Genomic DNA, 17,975 nt, shown 5'->3' on the forward strand with positions numbered 1-17,975 from the left:
GATTGGAAAAGGCTCATGAGTCTCACGGAGGATAAAAGAATGCTTCACACCCAGCACTTGAGAGGCACTAGTGAGAGGATTATGCAGGTGAATGTAGCCGTACCTAACCATTAGATTACACGGAACTTCGTGGAAGGGCCTCATCACTTATGGTTTGGGGTATTCTCAGGAACAGGGGTACCTATTTAGGTCACGTGCCTCCCAACTTTGGGTGAGGATGATCTACCGGTCTTCTACTCCATGCAGACTAGATGGCTCTTAGAGAGAAGTCTTGAGCAAGATATCATTGAGGGTCTAGTGGTCCGACCGGTGAGAGGGGTGGGCATGGCAGGAAAGCACATTTATATTGATCCATCTCAAGGGATGATTACAGACTCTTGGAGTCTCTAGTTATATGATGGGTGTCCTATCAGATACTTGCACTAGACTCTGGTGAGTGGGAGTGGAGGTGCGGAACGCTAGACACTTGGTTTTGGGACAAATCCAAAGAGTCCCTACTTCTAGACTGCATTGCGAGGCTTATGGGATCATCATTGACATTCAAGTAGCTTTTTGGCAGAGGTGGTGGCACTCCTACATGAAAACGAAGATTTCTTCTTTTATTTGGCTTTCTCTACATGGTGGACTAGCCGCCAACCATTGGAGATTGGTCATTGGCGCTAGCCCAGCTTGTCCTAGATGTGCAAGAGCTTCAAGCCTGTTAGCCTCCTCAACTGACCGTGGAGGAATATGAACCAAGAAGCTCCTCATATCCCAGGGTCGTAGAAGAGATCTCACAAAGGGTGAAGAAGGTGGTCTATGCTTTGCGTCCGAGAGGTTAAAACATGGGCTATAAATTTAATCATCTCTCCTAATCGGAATGCACCTCGTAATCTGCTACATAAGAAAGTCCTTCCAAGGCTTAGTGTCGGGAGACATCCTTTGACTATCAGCTTACAAAGTAAAGCTTGACACTGCACCTCCGGGTCAATGATAATAATGGTATCCCAAGCTACTCTTTCCCTGTCGTGTACAATGCCATCTAATGTTGACCAAAGGAAGTTCTGAATAAGCCGACAAAGTTGACCAATGCATCCCTTATGAAACACCGGTACGATGTGACAAGCCAAGCAATCGTTTTAATGTTCATGGCATAGGGGAAAACTGTTGTGTAGGTGAGATGTCAATGCCAACCTGACAGCCAAGATATCTGGTAGTGCATCCTCTCTCAATCTAGGTAAAGCCCACATCCAAACCCCAATCTGGCTGCGGAGAGTCACTAATCCAAAATCCTATTGATTTGTGCCAATTAATGGAGGCACCTGTTGCCACAAAATATCTCCAAAGTAGTATGGAAAGCACAGAGGCAAGCCTCCTAAGCCTCCAAAAACATAGTAGTATCATTTGCTAACTCAGAGTCCAGTAACTCCTGTGTTCCTTGAACCAAGCAAAGTAATGGGCCTCTATCACTAGCCAGGGCGTTTCTTGGTATGAAAGGGGTCTGTGGACTCCAGGACGTCCAAATATTTGAAAAGTACAAGCTTTGGGAATGGGGGATTATCCTGGAACACAAAGGATCACACTCCTAAAATATAGGAGAGTTGCTATTTTTGTCCCGACTCTGATGGAAATTCTATTCGCGTCATTACATCTGGAATTGAGCAGATACCAAGAGTTGCCAAAGTACCTATGACAAATGGGCTACTAGTTGGGATATTTTTAGAGGTAAAGATTATGGGAGAACCCATCTCTTAGATTCGGACATTAGGCAAGAAAGTGGATCAAAGTGAGACAAGTGGCCTCACACTTGTCACTTCAGTTATTGTGTGGCTCTCCACTTGTCATTATAGCCTTCTCTTGCCATTTTAGCTCATGAGAGGCCCAAATCTATAAATTGGAGTCTCCTCTCTTCATTTGGATAAGGCTCTCGTGCTGCACACTAGCCTCTACCACCGTTACAAGCTGCCCTAATGATGACGACTATCTCTCTCTCTCTCTCTCTCTCTCTCTCTCTCATTTGAGTCCTACAATTTTCATGTCTTGAAGATTCTCTCTCTCTCCCGCTGCATGGCCTTCGCTGCCCACCTGTGCCCCCCCCCCCCCCGGCTGCCTGCTTGCGCCCCCCTTCCCGCTGCCTGCCCTTCGCTCTCCCTCCTGCTGCCTGCCTGCACCCCCCCTCACGTTGCCTGCCCTTCGCTCTCTCTCTGCCCTCCCCCCCCGTTTCTCTCTCCCGCACATCTCTCCCCCCCCCCCCCTCTCTCTCTCTCTCTCTCTCTCTCTCTCTCTTCGCTGCCTGCATTTCTGTTCGCCCCCACCCACCCTCGACTCTCTCTCTTCGCTGCCTGCGTTTCTCTCTCTTTGAACCTGTGTCGCTCTCTCTCTGCCCTCCCCCCCGTGTCTCTCTCCTGCACGTCTCTCCCTCTCTCTCTCTCTCTCTCGTCTCTCTTGTCTCTCTCTCTTCGCTGCCTGCATTTCTGTTCGCCCCCACCCGCCCTCGACTCTCTCTCTTCGCTGCCTGCATTTCTCTCTCTTCGAACCTGTGTCGCTCTCTCTCTGCCCTCCCCCCGTTTCTCTCCTGCACATCCCCCCTCCCCCCTCTCTCTCTCTCTCTCTCTCCGCTGCCTGCATTTCTGTTCGCCCCCACCCGCTCTCGACTCTCTCTCTTTGAACCTGTGTCGCTCTCTCTGCCCTCCCCCCGTTTCTCTCTCCTGTACATCTCTCCCTCTCTCTCTCGTCTCTCTCTCTCTCTCTCTTCGCTGCCTGCATTTCTGTTCGCCCCCACCCGCCCTCGATTCTCTCTCTTCGCCGCCTGCATTTCTCTCTCTTCGAACCTGTGTCGCTCTCTCTCTCTCTCTCTCTCTCTCTCTCTCTCTGCCCTCCCCCCGTTTCTCTCTCCTGCACATCTCTCCCTCTCTCTCTTCGCTGCCTGCATTTCTGTTCGCCCCCACCTGCCCTCGACTCTCTCTCTTTGAACATGTGTTCTTGCTTGAGCTGCGGAGACATAGAGATAGCCTGCTTAGGTGCACAGAGAGCCAGACTCAGAGGCACATTACAGACTTCTTTAGTCCGGCCATCACTGTGCCAGATGGACCACAGCAGCAGCAGGACATGGATACCGCCCACACCAGGGGTACATTGATTGATCGTGCGATTGAGCTTGGGTGGTCCAGACGCCCACGACCACGGAGGAGGGCATCCCAGCATAGACGGAGGTTGCAGCGGCAGATTCGGATTATTCTTGCGAGGCATGCGAGACACCCAGTCAGGGTGCTGACCACAGAGGATATTGAGGAGATCCGCCAGTGTCCGATGCGGCACATATTATGAGATGGAGGTACCTCCATAGTGTACCTTCCAGTTCCAGTTTCATTTTCTAGGTGCCAGTAGTATCATCTTTATTTTTCATTTTCTGGGTTTTTTTATCCAGACATTGTATCAGATCCACCATGATGTAACTTTTGGTCTCATAGGTCATTATGGCCTTTTGAAGACGTTAATATAACATTTCATTTCATTTCATTTCTCTCTCTCTCTCTCTCTCTTCGCTGCCTGCATTTCTGTTCGCCCCCACCCGCCCTCGACTCTCTCTCTTCGCTGCCTGCATTTCTCTCTCTTCGAACCTGTGTCGCTCTCTCTCTCTGCCCTCCCCCCGTTTCTCTCTCCTGCACATCTCTCCCTCTCTCTCTCTCTCTCTCTCTCTCTTCGCTGCCTGCATTTCTGTTCGCCCCCACCCGCCCTCGACTCTCTCTCTTTGAACCTGTCACCCCACCCACCCCTGCTAGGCCCCCAAGGCAGCAACATAACTCTCTTTCTCTCTCTCTCTCTCTCTCTCTCTCTCTCTCTCTCTCTCCCCCACTTAGAATTTTATTTACACTGCTGCAGATCCGCGTTTTAGGGTTTGGCTACACTTTCTGAATTTCAGATCTGCAATCTCTCTCTCTCTCTCTCTCTCTCTCTCTCGCTTCTTCCATGGCTTCCCCCTTGCGCAACCCGACGAAGGCGACCTTTATGGTCACAAACAAGAGGATAATAAATGTGGAAAAGGAGATGAAGGAATGGAAGGCGGAGATGGAGGGATGGTGGAAGGAGAAAGCCAACTTTCTCCAAATGGTATTCAATGAGGGTAAGAGGTGGAAAGAGGAGGAGGAGGACCTCATAGCAGAAGTCAAAGACCTTCACGGGAAAGTCAACACGCTCAAAGGCGTAATTTCAGCTCTTCAGAGGGAGCTTGCAAAGGCTAAGGCAAATGGTGGACTTGAGGAAGGTGAAATTCAGCCATCCATGATAGAAGAGCTCAAGGTTATCAAGGAACAAGTATGGGCAATTAAGGAAGAAGAGAAGCAACACGAAGCAAAGACTTCCTCATGGGTGGAAGTCATCTCCAAGACTCAAAAGGAAGATGGCTGAAGCGGAGAAGTGGATAGAGGTCGCCAAGAAGGGTAAAGGTAAGGAGATAACAACCCCTACACCTACAATCATTAACATGACTTTGGAAGAGGAACAACGAAGACGTACACGTGCTTTGCATGTGAGGATTATCGGCCTTAAAGACGGGGATAAAGTTGAAGAGGAGGTGAAAGAGCTTATGGTGTTGATGGGGATTGACAGTCCGGCACACGCAAAAGCCTGGAGAGTGGGCAAAAAAAGCGGAGGCAACGGGGAAACATCAAAGGAAAGAGCTCTCATACTTCGCTTCCCCTCTATTGAGGCGAAGAAGGAGTTCTTGAAGAGGCGACCCACTTTAAAGAATACAGGCATTTTTCTTGGTGACGATCTTACTCTTTCACAGCTTTCACATATGAAGGAAGTCATGCCAGAGATTAGGGCAGCAAGAGAAAAGGGAAAGATAGCATTTTATAGAGAAGGGAGGGTGGTCATCGTGGAGCGACGCTCTACATGACGGTGCGAGACCTATGGGACCAAATTAAAGCTGGCAACCTGGAACTGCAATGGATCCCTCAGACTTGATGTAGGTGCCTTTGAGGACAGCTTTAGAGATAGAGATATAGTCTTCTACTGGCCCTTGGTCAGATGATGCCACAGGTGACAAGACACAGATGGGAGACAGCTTGCAGAGTAGGGACGAGATCGGCACACAGTAGTAGAGGATCGGAGGGGTGGCAGTTCTTTTCAAGGAGGAGCTGCAACCGCTTCTACACATCGTTCGGAGAGATGATCAAGCCAGATATATGTGGGTGAGACTCAGGGCCGACACAGGCAGATTCCTGTATATTGCCATATGCTATTTTGCTCCTAGTACATCGACATATGTAGCACCTAGAGGGCAGTCTCCTTTCTCTATGCTAGATGATGACATATGGGAGTTCTCTAGGGATGGAGACATCATCCTGTTAGGGGACTTTAATGCCCGGACGGGCAACTGCCAGACAGCCTTTTATGATACCTCAGAGGAGATGTTGAGAGAGCTGGACACTCTGGATATGGGATTAGACAGACGCTCACAGGATGTGGAGTGCACAGAGTATGGGAGATATTTGGTAGATATGGAGACTGCACATGGGTTGGCCATACTTAATGGCTTGCAGAGGTTTCCGTCAGCAGCTGGATTTACTTGCTTTCCACATAGACATGGTGCTAGCACAGTGGATTATGTTATGGCTATGCCGAGCTTTGTTTCATGCATTGAGGACTTCACAGTTGGGATCTCGGCCCATTGGGGTAGTAGTGGATCATGCATTGTTGACAATGACCATCTCTTTTCACTTTACCACAGCTCAGAGGACACGAGGGGCAGATCACACTCGATATACTTTTACTTCAGAGACTGATGCTGTCTACAGAGATGGGATTTATAGACGTCTGTACACAGAGGAGCCAGGGAGACCTTTGGAGGAGCTGACCCATATACTGACAGAGACTTTACAGGATGCAGCGAGAGAGGCATATCCACATACTCAGCCTGGACAGAGACAGCGTTCTAGGTGTATGCCCCAGAACAACTGGTATGATGAGGAGTGCAGAGAGACGAGCCCGACTGCAGCGGGAGGTTGCTTTGGGAGTCACTACTCACCGACAGTCACGTATTGCCTTCCGGCGCCTTGTGCGAAGGAAGAAGCGGGCCTTCTTGCTCAGCTAGAGCAGGAATTATACCAACTGTTCTTGAGCCACGATTCGAGGGAGGCTTGGCGTTTGTTTCATGAGTCCTCCCCTGCTTTGGTCATCACTTCTACAGAGATATGGGGTAGTTATGCAACATCTCTATATACAGTTCTTGGACAGACACCTTTTCCTGACCCGCCAGCACCATGCCCACAGACGTGTACTTTCTAGAGATGGTAAGGAAGGCCATTGATAGGATGAAGACTGGGAGAGAATATGATCATGATGGATTGGTCGCTGAGCACTTTATTCATGCGAGAGACATGCTAGTAGAGATGGTAAGGAAGACCATTGATAGGATGAAGACTGGGAGAGCATATGATCATGATGGATTGGTCGCTGAGCACTTTATTCATGCGAGAGACATGCTAGCAGAGCTTCTAGCAGTGATGTTCAATCGTGCTATGTGCGAAGGCTTACCCGAGACTTGGAGTATGTCCACCATCGTGCCTATCTTCAAGTCAGGGGACTCTATGGAGCCAGGGAAATATCGCACTATTATGATTGGTCACACACTAGCACGATTGTATGCATCCATTCTTGAGCAGTAGTTCAGTAGATGGGCAGAGAGAGAGGACATTCGAGCAGAGGGACAGGCAGGGTTCAGGAGAGGTTTCTCTACTCTTGACCACATCGTGACTCTGCGGGCCATTATTGAGGAGGGCAGGTCGCATGGGCGACGGATTTATTGTAGCTTTGTGGACTTCCGCAAAGCATTTGATACAGTGCCCAAAGCCAGATTGATGAGGCGATTACAGGAGATGGGGGTGCCCACAGAGCTCATATGGGGGATTATGGCTTTATATAGATCAGTTTTTGCAGGACAGGTACGCACCCCAGAGGGGGTTTCTTCTTTGGTTCACTCCACTATAGGAGTGAAGCAAGGTTGCCCGTTATCTCCTTCATTGTTTGGTATGTATGTGGATGAGGCTTCTGACTACATTGAGAGATTGGGGGACAGAGAAGCCCAGCTAGCAGGTACATGGATCCCACTATTGTTATATGCTGATGATATTGTGTTGATCTCTGACTCCCCTGAGGGTATGCAGTGTCATCTGGATGCTTTACATGAGTTTGCACATGATAGTGGATTGTCTGTCAACCTTGGCAAAACCAAGGTTATGGTGTTTAACACCACGCCACAGTGGGTTAGGCGATCAGCTCCCACATTTACATATGGGCAGGAGATTGTGGAGTATACAGATGCATATACATACAGGGTTAGTTCCGTACGTCGCACGACTGAAACCGTACGTACCTGTCGTACGGTACGGTACGGTACCGTACGGATTCGTACGATTTTTTTATTTTTTTATTTTTTATTTTTGGTGGTGTTGTTGTTGTTGTTGTTGCGTGGAGCAATTTCAGTCTTCTAGAGAGCCATTCATCGCCCTTTGTAGCCTATAGGAAGCTGTTTGTCAGGAGCGTCTGCACTTGCCATTGCCATATTAGGCAAGCGATCATATTGGCTGATGAGGAGGAGGAGGCAATCTTCATGGAGCTCTATAGTGAGCTTGTGGCAGCAGATACTCGCAGCACCAGGAGTCAGCATGGACGGGGCCGAGCAGTTGGAGTTCATAGGCCTCCGCCTTCGGCATCGGCAAAGGGTGGCCTTCGCACATATGTGAGGCGGGGATCCTCGAGCTCCAATCCCCGCCTTCATGATGATATTCCATTGCCCCCTCATGATGATACCCCACTGCCTAGAGAGCCCTTGTTTGATGATGATGGTAACCTACTTAGCGAGAATGATCCCCAGAGTGTCTCGTCCACCTTCGAAGAGTCCTCTTCAGAGAACTCTCTTGCTGGACACTCTAGTAGTGATCATGTTGATGATCATGCAGATGTTGGTGATGATGTAGACTTTTGATATGTTATAGCTCTCTAGGCATTGGGCATCTATCTCCTTCTAGCCCATCGATGATGTATTGTAGTATGTAGTATCATGTATGTACGCATGTTGGCGGTCGCCCATGCCATGAGTTTTTGGCCTATCCTTTTGTAGCAATTTTGTACTCTAATGGCATGATGACATTATGTTCATGGTTCGACTATTTTGTAACTTCTTGTCTACAATTTTTAAGTTTAGGAAGTATTAAAAAAAAAAAAAACGTACTAATATCGTACCGTACCTCAAAAAATTTTAAGGTACCAATTAGTACCATATTTTATCGTACCGTACTGTATCGTACCTTTCGTACTAACTAACCATGTATACATATCTTGGGGTAGTATTCAGTGGGCCAGTGTTTTCGATGAGGAGAGCAGCAGAGACTAGATTGACTAGAGCACATGTAGCCCTGGGTGTTTTGGAGAGGATGTGTTTGCAGGTTCAGTTTCAAGAACCTTGAACGAAACTTTGGCTTTTTGACACTCTAGTGACATCAGCTATGCTTTATGAAGTGCAGATATGGGGACCTTCAATGGGCCATCACAGCGTAGGCGGGTGGAGAGGTATGAAGAGGCCTTTGGTATCTATGATTGCTAGGATTATTAGAGCCAAGGCCTTGGTACCTCATGAGATTATTCGAGCAGAGCTGGCGGCTGCCCCTCTGGTGATTGAGGCTCTTACGAGATCAGTCTCCTACTTACATGGCTTGTGGGATCTCCCTCGAGACAGATATGCACGCCTCGCCCTTGAGTCCTCCCGACAGTTAGCTTTACAGGGAGACACGGCTTGTTGGTATGGACAGATGACATCTTGGTTCCAGGCACATGGTTTTAGCATGGACAGATTGCCTCCCTTCCAGTATTCTTTGGAGGCACCCTCTCTCACTCTCACACGGACAGAGATTACCAGACTCATCCGTCAGGATTTAGTTCAGCTGGACATTAGGAGGACATGGATACAACCGACTGAGGAGCTGGGCACGAAGATGGCTTTCTACAGAGAGCATTTTCTTCAGCTCACAGCAGATGGTTTTGTGATCAGACCTAGTTACATGGATGTACACTTGTCTTATGCAGTACCATGTGCTATTGGTCAGATTCGCACATCCTCACACCAGCTTGAGATTGAGATTGGCCGATATAGAGGTATACCAGCTGAGGCCACGATATGTCGAGTATGCCATGGGGAGCCAGAGACAGAGCTGCATTATATATGCCATTGTACTGCATACTATGAGATACGTGGTCGTTTTCACTGTTTATTCAGAGAGGGTTTTGGACCACTTTCCAGAGTCATGGGGTACCAGGACCAGAGGTGTTTGGGATTGTTCTTGCTTGAGCTGCGGAGATATAGAGATAGCCTGGTTAGGCGCACAGAGAGCCAGACTCAGAGGCACATTACAGACTTCTTTAGTCCAGCCATCACTGCGCCAGATGGACCACAGCAGCAGCAGGACATGGATACCGCCCACACCAACGGTACACTGATTGATCGTGCGATTGAGCTTGGGTGGTCCAGACGCCCACGACTACGGAGGAGGGCATCCCAGCATAGACGGAGGTTGCAGCGGCAGATTCGGATTATTCTTGCGAGACATGCGGGACACCCAGTCAGGGTGCTAACCACAGAGGATATTGAGGAGATCCGCCAGCGTCCGATGCGGCACATATTATGAGATGGAGGCACCTCCATAGTGTACCCCCCCGTCCCACATGATATTGTATCCCCTCACTGTACTCTACTCACCTCCATAGCGTACCTCCCCCCCCCCCCCCCCCTTCACTATATTCACACCCGTTAAGGGTTTCTGTTTACCTTCCAGTTCCAGTTTCATTTTCTAGGTGCCAGTAGCATCATCTTTATTTTTCATTTTCTGGTTTTTTATCCAGACATTGTATCAGATCCACCATGATGTAACTTTTTGGTCTCATAGGTCATTTTGGCCTTTTGAAGACGTTAATATAACATTTCATTTCATTTCATTTCTCTCTCTCTCTCTCTCTCTCTCCGGCTGCCCATGAAGTATACCGGCTGTTGGGGACTGTTTTGGAGACTTCCATCGTGAAGAAATACTAAAGACAAGCCATTGTACCTGTTGTACCAGCCACTGTACTTCTTGTACCGGCTGAATGGAGAGCTGAACCTGTTGTACCAACTCTATTGCATGAAGACCCGTGGTTTTTGGGAAAGATTCAGTACCCACATGGAGGTATATGGATTATATAGTTGGCTTGGTATTTCTACTGCCTTTGTTCCGGCTTGGTTGCCTCGTGTTGGGCTGTGTTATGCATTTGTATATGGATAATCCGGCATCTCCTGTGGGGAGAATAAGGCCCTCAAAGCTTGTACATGATATTATTCTCCTTGGGTAATAAAATACTCCGAGGAGGGGGGGGGGGAGGGGGTCCGCCCATTCCGGCCTCTATGCAGTGTCAGATGTGCAAGCTCCATTTTCAGCATTTGTGGATGTTTTGTCCAGCTTTTATGTTTTATGCAAAGTGATGATGGATATGTGTTAAGGTTGTGGCATGTTTAAATGTTTTTTTTTTTCAAAAAGAAGACTTCTATTAAGTATGAAAAAATTTTACAAAATGGAGATTTCACACCAAGTAAAGTGGAGATCTCAACCAATCAGGAGCCCTGTGCTGCCAAGAGGGTCCCGAATGAGAGGACGTGAAAAAGATACCAATGTTCCACTCTCTCATAAACTGGCCGTGCTTCCTCTCCGCAGCCCTCGAAGATCCCTGGATTCTGGCCCAGGTAGCCATGATGGTGTGAATAATATCACTCCAAATCCTGCAAAGATACTGAGAAACAAGAACGGGAATACCCTCAATGGCTTCGGTGCATCTAGCCTTCCAGATATTCCAGGCTGAGATGCTAGCAATAATCTCCCAAGAGCTGTCTAACCTCTGTGCCGGAGGGACAAAGTGTGAAAGTGGCGAATCCTGAAGACAACACTGAGGAGCAACTCCTTGCCTAACCATAATGGCCAAGCTCCTGTCAGTCCCCTCGAACCTCAGCTGAGGCCCATACTGTGTCAACCAAATGATAGAACCAAAAGAAATGATCGCATCCCTCTTAATCCTACCAAAGAGGTGTGCAATCGCAGACCAAACCCTCTGTGCTTCCCTACATTCCATAAACAATGGTAAACTGACTCCGAAACTCCTGCACATCTAGGGCATGCTGGGCAAGCACCAATAACAGACCTCCACTGATTGGTGGCCAGACCACCATGAAGAGAAACCCAGATAAAGGAGGAAATCTGTGGCTTCCTATAAGAATGCCACAATCTCCGCCAAAAAACCCTCTGAATGTCAGTCGAAATGCCGTAAGATTCCCAATGGGGTCTAAGAGTAGGGACACTCTGAATGTGTCCCAAGATAAGATGTCTGGCATTCCGCATCGTATAACTGAAAAAAGGCATGCTTTTCAAAGGGTTACAAGCATCCTTCCACTCCCACTCACCGGGGTCCCAATGCAAATGTTTGATAGGGCAGCCACCATACAACCAAAGGCTAACACTCTCTGTGATCATCCTTAGGGGGGGTCAACAAAGACGTGCTTCCCTAACTTGCCAACAACTCTGACTGGACGAATCTGGGGACCCTCAATAAGGTCCTGCACGTCACATCTCTCCAGTTGCCATCCATCCTGTACAGAAAAAAAGACCGGTACATCATCCTCCCTAGGCAAGGGGAGACCCATAACCTAAAGAGGAACACCTGTCCCAGAAAAAACCCCAAACCAAGAATGATGACGACCTTCCAAGAAAGATCCAGTAATCCAGTGGGCTGGGAATGGCTGCATCAATCTGTGCAATCATCCGGCTAGAGCCTCTCAAATGCTGCGTGAAATCCTATCTCTGTACCTCGATGAGGCTTTGAAACCTCTTCCAAGCCAGCATTGTGGGGCATAGGGTCTCCCAGCCAGCCCAAAGAATATGCATAGCTGCCCCAAGAGGCCTACCATGCACATCTAAGATCAAATCATTCCATAGAATGGGCTGCCGGTTAACTTCCTCCGATGAACGCCGGGGGCATGTGTACCAAAAAACTCCTCAGGCAGTCCCACGCCCGTAGGAGGAACCTAACCAGGGAGGATGAAGGGGAGCGGTGAACTGCGGAAGTCCTTCCACGGCTCAGTGCCTGGAAGAAAGCCCCTAACAACCAGCTTACAAAGCAAAGCCTTACATTGCACCTCAGGATCAATGATATTCAATCCCCCTTCCTGCTTAGGCCTGATAATGGTTTCCCAAGCAACTCTAGCCCTGGTGTGTGCATTTCCATCAAGCCCTGACCAAAGAAAGTTCCGAATAAGGCGACGAAGCTGGCCAATGCAGACCTTATGAAAAATCTAGCATGAAGCAATAAACCAAGTCATGGCTAGCAAAACTCGGTTAACCACCAAAGCTCTAGAGGCCAAGTCGAGCATCCTCCTACTCCAGTGATGAAGTTTGCTTTTAATGCTTAAGAGCACTGGAGCAAACTGTTGTGCAAGGGAGATGTCACCAACCAAGGTATCTGGCAGAGCATCCTCTCTCAATCTAAGTAAAACCAACATCTATACCCCAATCTGCAAGAGGAGAATCACTGATCCAAAAACCAACTGACTTATGCCAATTGATAGTAGCTCCTGCTGCCAAACAAAAGGCCTCCAAGGCTGTCCGGAAAGAACATAAACAAGCATGTGAAGCCTCAAGGAACAATGCCGTATCATCTGCTAACTCAGAGTCCAAAAACTCTTCCTCCGTGCATAAAGGCAAGCTGAGACCCACAACACCAGGGGCAGCCCGAAGAAACCTGCTCATAGCCTCAGCTACAATGAGGTGCAATAAAGGGGAGAGGGGACAGCCCTGCCTCACTGAACGGGAAATCTGAAAACGTTCACCGCGCCCCCCACAGGCTAAAACACTGCTATGAGCCTCCCTGTATAGGCAAGACACCCCTCTGATCCAGTTTTGGGAAAACCCCATGTGTGCCATAGTGCCCTCCAAAAAATCCCAATCCACTCTGTCATAAGCTTTTTCAAAATCAAGCAAAAGAATGGCAAGAGGCTGCTGACTAGACTTTGCCCACTCGACAGCTTTCCAGAAATAAAAAATGTTATCAAATATACTCCTTCCTTGGAGGAAACCATTTTGGGTATCATGGATACTCCTTTGGAGAATCGGCTGCAACCTTATACTCAAGGCTTCACCTAAGATTTTATATGCAGATCCAAGGAGGGTGATGGGCCTCCATTGCTTGATGTCAGTCTTGTCCCCACTCTTGGGGATAAGGTGAATCAGCCCCTCCGTGAGGTATGGAGGCATCATACCCGACAACCACATTTCTTGAAGGGCAACAATGATAGCATCTCCAATATGATCCCAAAAAAGAATAAAGAAGGCGGGAGAAAGACCATCATCCCCTGGGCATGAACCACTAGAAAGAGCATGCAGTGCGTGAAGGAATTCATCCTTCGAGAAAGGGGCATCCAGGGAAGAACACACAGCATCTGTAATGAGCCTGGGCATGCACTCCCAACTTTCTGCCGTGCCACATCTCTCTGAGGAGAGGGCACCTCTGCAGTCAACAAAGACCAATAAAATTCTGAAGCAATACCCCTCACCTTATCAGGCTCAATCTGAACCTCACCCTGTGAGTCTTGCAAGTACCTCACAGAATCCCTGCTATGGGAAGGCTTGTGTGCTGAAAAAAACTCTTTGTTGCATCTGCCACCCATCTGAGTCCAAAAGGCCTCGTTCGCATGAAAGGCGAACTCAGCCCTCCTGTCCATGGCTAACTGCAGCTCTGCTCTAACTGTGGTCAAGAGGTCTGTAATCCAAGTCGCATGTGGATGCTTTTTATGTTCCCTCTGAAGAGCAGCAATCCTACGCCTAATAGCTCTCTCCTTGTCCAGAGCCTCCTCCTTCTTAGACAAGGCAGTGCTATGATAATGATGGCTGGTCCTCTCAAGAGCTAGCGCAATATTATGACGAGGATCAAGACCGTCACAAGATCTCCATATCTCTCTGATCTCAAGGGAAATGTTAGCATCAAGATAAAGAGAGTCAGGGACATGGACACGGGGAGAGGCCGAGTGAGCCCCAGGCTCCCTGAGACACAAAATGACGGGGCAATGATCGGATTTGGTGGTGCCACGCATAATAGCAATGGTGCCTCCTCTGTCCAAGGACCAATCATCCACATAAAACCTGTCCAGACGTGCAAAGATGCTCTCATTCCCACTCCTGCGGTTATGCCAAAAGAAAGATAAGGAATTTGGCCTTCTCTGGAAATCATCCTCAGTCCAGCAATCCTTGCCAAAAAAGGAAAGCGTGAACCTCTCCCATGAGGTTCGCTCCAAAGGGTGTAAACCCCCCTTCACGTCCACCCTTCTTGTCAGAAGGTTGCTCAACCATATTAAAATCTCCTCCCACTATCCAATGATCAACCTGGGGAATGACATTTGTAATGGTGTCCCAAAAGGCCACCCTTTCACCTCTCACGTTAGGTGCATAGATATTCAAGATTCCCAATTTCTGACCCTCATGCATGATCAAGATCCACTGTGCTCTAGCAAGGATGATAACACTGTGCCCAATAACATGAGGTATAATAGATGCTGCCAGTGAAATACAAACACCCCCCCTATAGTTCCAACTGCCGAGGACCAGAACGAGTGGCCAGAAAGCATCTTACCAGTTTTGCCACACTGAGATCTATCCAATTTGTGTTCCTACAACAAAAGCACATCCATAGACCCTCCTGTAACAGCAGGGTGAAGCTGGTCCTTCACAAGGCGCTTCCTACCATGGGTGGGAAGCCCTCCAAGGCCCTGAACATTCCATGAGACGATTCTCATGGAAGAGAAGAGGGTTTGACCCCCGATCTAAGAAGACGATGGGCAGCCTGAGGATGCCTCTCATAATGCTGGAGGACGGGGAAATCCACGGGGCAAAGTCCACTGACATGCCCTTGTCCAAGGCCCTGCACAATACCTGCATATGTACGAGAAACCTGTTCGCCCTATGGGGCATCAAGGGCAATGGCATCATGCTGAAAATCCTACAAGACATGATCCCCACTGTGCTGAACATCTTGCATATCGCCCCCTCCAAGTAGAGAGGACTCAACAAAATCACCCTGATCTCAGATATCATCTCTTTGCAAAGATGCATCAGCTGACACATCCCTCTAACCAGAAACATCATCTATCTGTACATGATCCGAGGAGGCCTTCCCATCAATCACACCAGGCGGGCGGGCGTGAGAGACAGTTCGCCACACCTGGCGGACTGAAGGACGGGAAGGAACCAAGGGAGGTGGTGCCTAAGAAGCACGCTTACGAGGCCTCCTGCGACCTCGAGCCCGAGGACAATCTCAAGTAAAGTGACCCTGTTGGTGACAAACCCGGCACTGATCGGGTTTACCTGCAATCTCCATACGTTGCTTCAAAGGGCCACAAGGGCCCGGGAGCAAAACATAGTCCTCAAAGAGCTCAATGTCACGGGCAGGGACCATGACCCTAGGAACAGCATCCGCTAAGGCAGTGACCACCTGGGCAGAAGATGTCGGCAAGGCGTGAAGTGGGGGCAGTTGAAGAACCAGCCCAAAGGCACACCCGATGGCCTCTAACATATGCCAATATGCGCGAGGAAGACCTGGGAATCTGAGAGTAATCGGGAAACGGTTCCGGTCTTCCTCAACAGGGTCAAAATAGCTGGAGTAGGGAAGAAAGAATATCTTCCTCAGGCCCAATGGCAAAGGGCTGTCCTTCAAAACCTTTGAGGCTGCGTCCTCAGAATCAAAATCCACTTGGAAGAAACCTCTTCCAAGCAACCTGACATCTCGAAAGTGTAGAGCGAGGTCCGAGGGCAGAGCCGCCAGGACCTAATCTCGAGCCTGGAGACGGGACGGGTGAGATCCAAAGATTCTGGCAATGAGGGTCGTTTTGGAGTCTCTCTCTATTTCGGCGTAGAGGACCGCAAGCTCGGCTTCGGAAAAAACAATGGTTCGCCCGACTGAGGGAGAATGATTAGCCATGATGCTAATCGAAGAGAAAGGCCGACTTGAACCCGGATGAGGAGCAATCCGAACCAAGGGGAAGAGGTAGGCAAGGAGGCGGACTTGAACCCGGATGAGGAGCAATCCGAACCAAGGGGAAGAGGTAGGCAAGGAGGCGGAGGAAAGGAAGGGAGGGTGGAAAAGGGAAAATCAAAAAGGAAAGGGAAGCAAGGGGGAGATGGCTGGACGCAAAGGCGAAGAAGGGCAGGGGAAGGGCAGCACAACAGGGCTGCGCAGAGGGAAGAGGCGGAGGAAGGAGGGGAGGCGGGGAGAGGAGGGGAGGCGAAACAGCGCAAACTGGAGGGCGAAGAAGGGCGGGCAGAGGCAAGGGCAACAATGGGGAAGGATGAGGCGAAGAAGGGCGGGCACAGGCAAAGGCGAATGGCGATGGAGGAAGGATTGGAGGAAGAGTGTGGATGGGGGTGAAGCAGGCACAGAGGCGGAGGGGCGCAGTGATGGGGGAAGGGAGGCGGAGGAATTCTTGTCCATTTATTTTGGGACATGATTTGATATTGGTATTATGGAGATAGACTTACTCTCACCCATTTCTTTGGGACATGGATTCTTTCAGTTATATTGGATTTTTGAGACTCTCATCTCATCTCGCCCACTTATGGGACATGATTATATCTTGGATATATGGCTTCAAGCTTAAAGTTGCGGACTGTGAGTGATTATTTTATCTTATTACTTGAGCCCACCTCTCATCCAAGGTGTGTGGTCGGAGTACCAGCACAGAGTGCAAGTGGTAGAGTGGACATAATGCCTAGTTGGCACGAGACTTATGTCTACGCAAAGGGTCATGTGGATTGGCACCTCTTTTTGTGCCTTGAGCGTGTTTGTGCTCTAGACTGGCACTTGTTTGTGTGCCTTGAGTTATTGGATTATGGATTTGGATTTAATATCCCATGTTTGGACATATATTGTTTGGAGATACGGTTGGCTCTATGCCCGTATCTAGTATATTCTATATGGAGACATGGTTGACTCTTATCGTCGCCATGTCTAAGATATACTCATTTGGCTCATTTGAGACACAATTGGCTCTTGTGCCTGTGTCTAGCATATTTTCCACGGAATTCTTGTCCATTTATTTTGGGACATGATTTGATATTGGTATTATGGAGACTTACTTAGTCTCACCCATTTCTTTGGGACATGGATTCTTTTAGTTATATTGGATTTTTGAGACTGTCTCGTCATGTCTTGCCCACTTATGGGACATGATTTTATCTTGGATATATGGCTTCAAGCTTAAAGTTGCGAACAACTTTTAAGAAGTTGGAGAGGATGTCACCAAGGCATTTTCCAATATGAAAGGAGTCTGGTGGACTCTGGGACGTCTAAATATTTGGAAAGTACAAGCTTTGGGAATGGGGGATTATCTTGGAATACAAAGGATCACACTCCTAAAATTTAGGAGAGTTGCTATTTTTGGCCGGACTCCGACAAAAATTCTGTTCGTGTCATTACATCTGGAATTGAGGAGATACCATAAGTTGCCAAATTACCTATGACAAATGGGCTACTAGTTGGGATATTTTTAGCGGTTAAGATTACGGGAGAACCCATCTCTCAGATTGGGACATGTGGCAAGAAAGTGGATCAAAGCGAGGCAAGTGGCCTCACACTTGTCACTTCAGCTATTGTGTGGCTCTACTTGTCATTATAGCCTTCTCTTGCCATTTTAGCTCATGAGAGGCCCAAATCTATAAATTGGAGTTCCCTCTCTTCATTTGGAGGAGGCTCTCTTGCTGCACACTAGCCTTTGCCACCGTTATAGGCTCCCCTAATGATGACTACTTGTCATTATAGCCTTCTCTTGCCATTTTAGCTCATTCTACTTGTCATTATAGCCTTCTCTTGCCATTTTAGCTCACGAGAGGCCCAAATCTATAAATTGGAGTCCCCTCTCTTCATTTGGAGGAGGC

At 48.5% G+C, this 17,975-nt stretch overlaps 2 protein-coding genes across 6 annotated transcripts in view; both read right to left on the reverse strand.

The window, feature by feature from the left end:
• Nucleotides 1–17,975, reverse strand: part of LOC147621097 (transcription initiation factor TFIID subunit 1-like) — a 249,499-nt gene that overhangs the window by 7,381 nt on the left and 224,143 nt on the right. The window lies entirely within an intron of this gene.
• On the reverse strand, nt 13,210–14,398 carry LOC147621098 (uncharacterized). Its single transcript, XM_086823826.1, has one exon. It carries the CDS (start codon nt 14,141–14,143, stop codon nt 13,307–13,309), a length of 837 nt encoding a protein of 278 aa, XP_086679952.1. The 5' UTR covers nt 14,144–14,398; the 3' UTR covers nt 13,210–13,306.

This window comes from Cibotium barometz, chromosome 30, assembly GCF_041138505.1.
Source record: "Cibotium barometz isolate CiBa-2024 chromosome 30, ASM4113850v1, whole genome shotgun sequence".
NCBI classification, from domain to species: domain Eukaryota; kingdom Viridiplantae; phylum Streptophyta; class Polypodiopsida; order Cyatheales; family Cibotiaceae; genus Cibotium; species Cibotium barometz.

Excerpts from the sequence above, each read along its gene's own strand:
- LOC147621098 (XM_086823826.1), bottom strand. The coding sequence starts at position 14,143 with ATGCGTGGCACCACCAAATCCGATCATTGCCCCGTCATTTTGTGTCTC.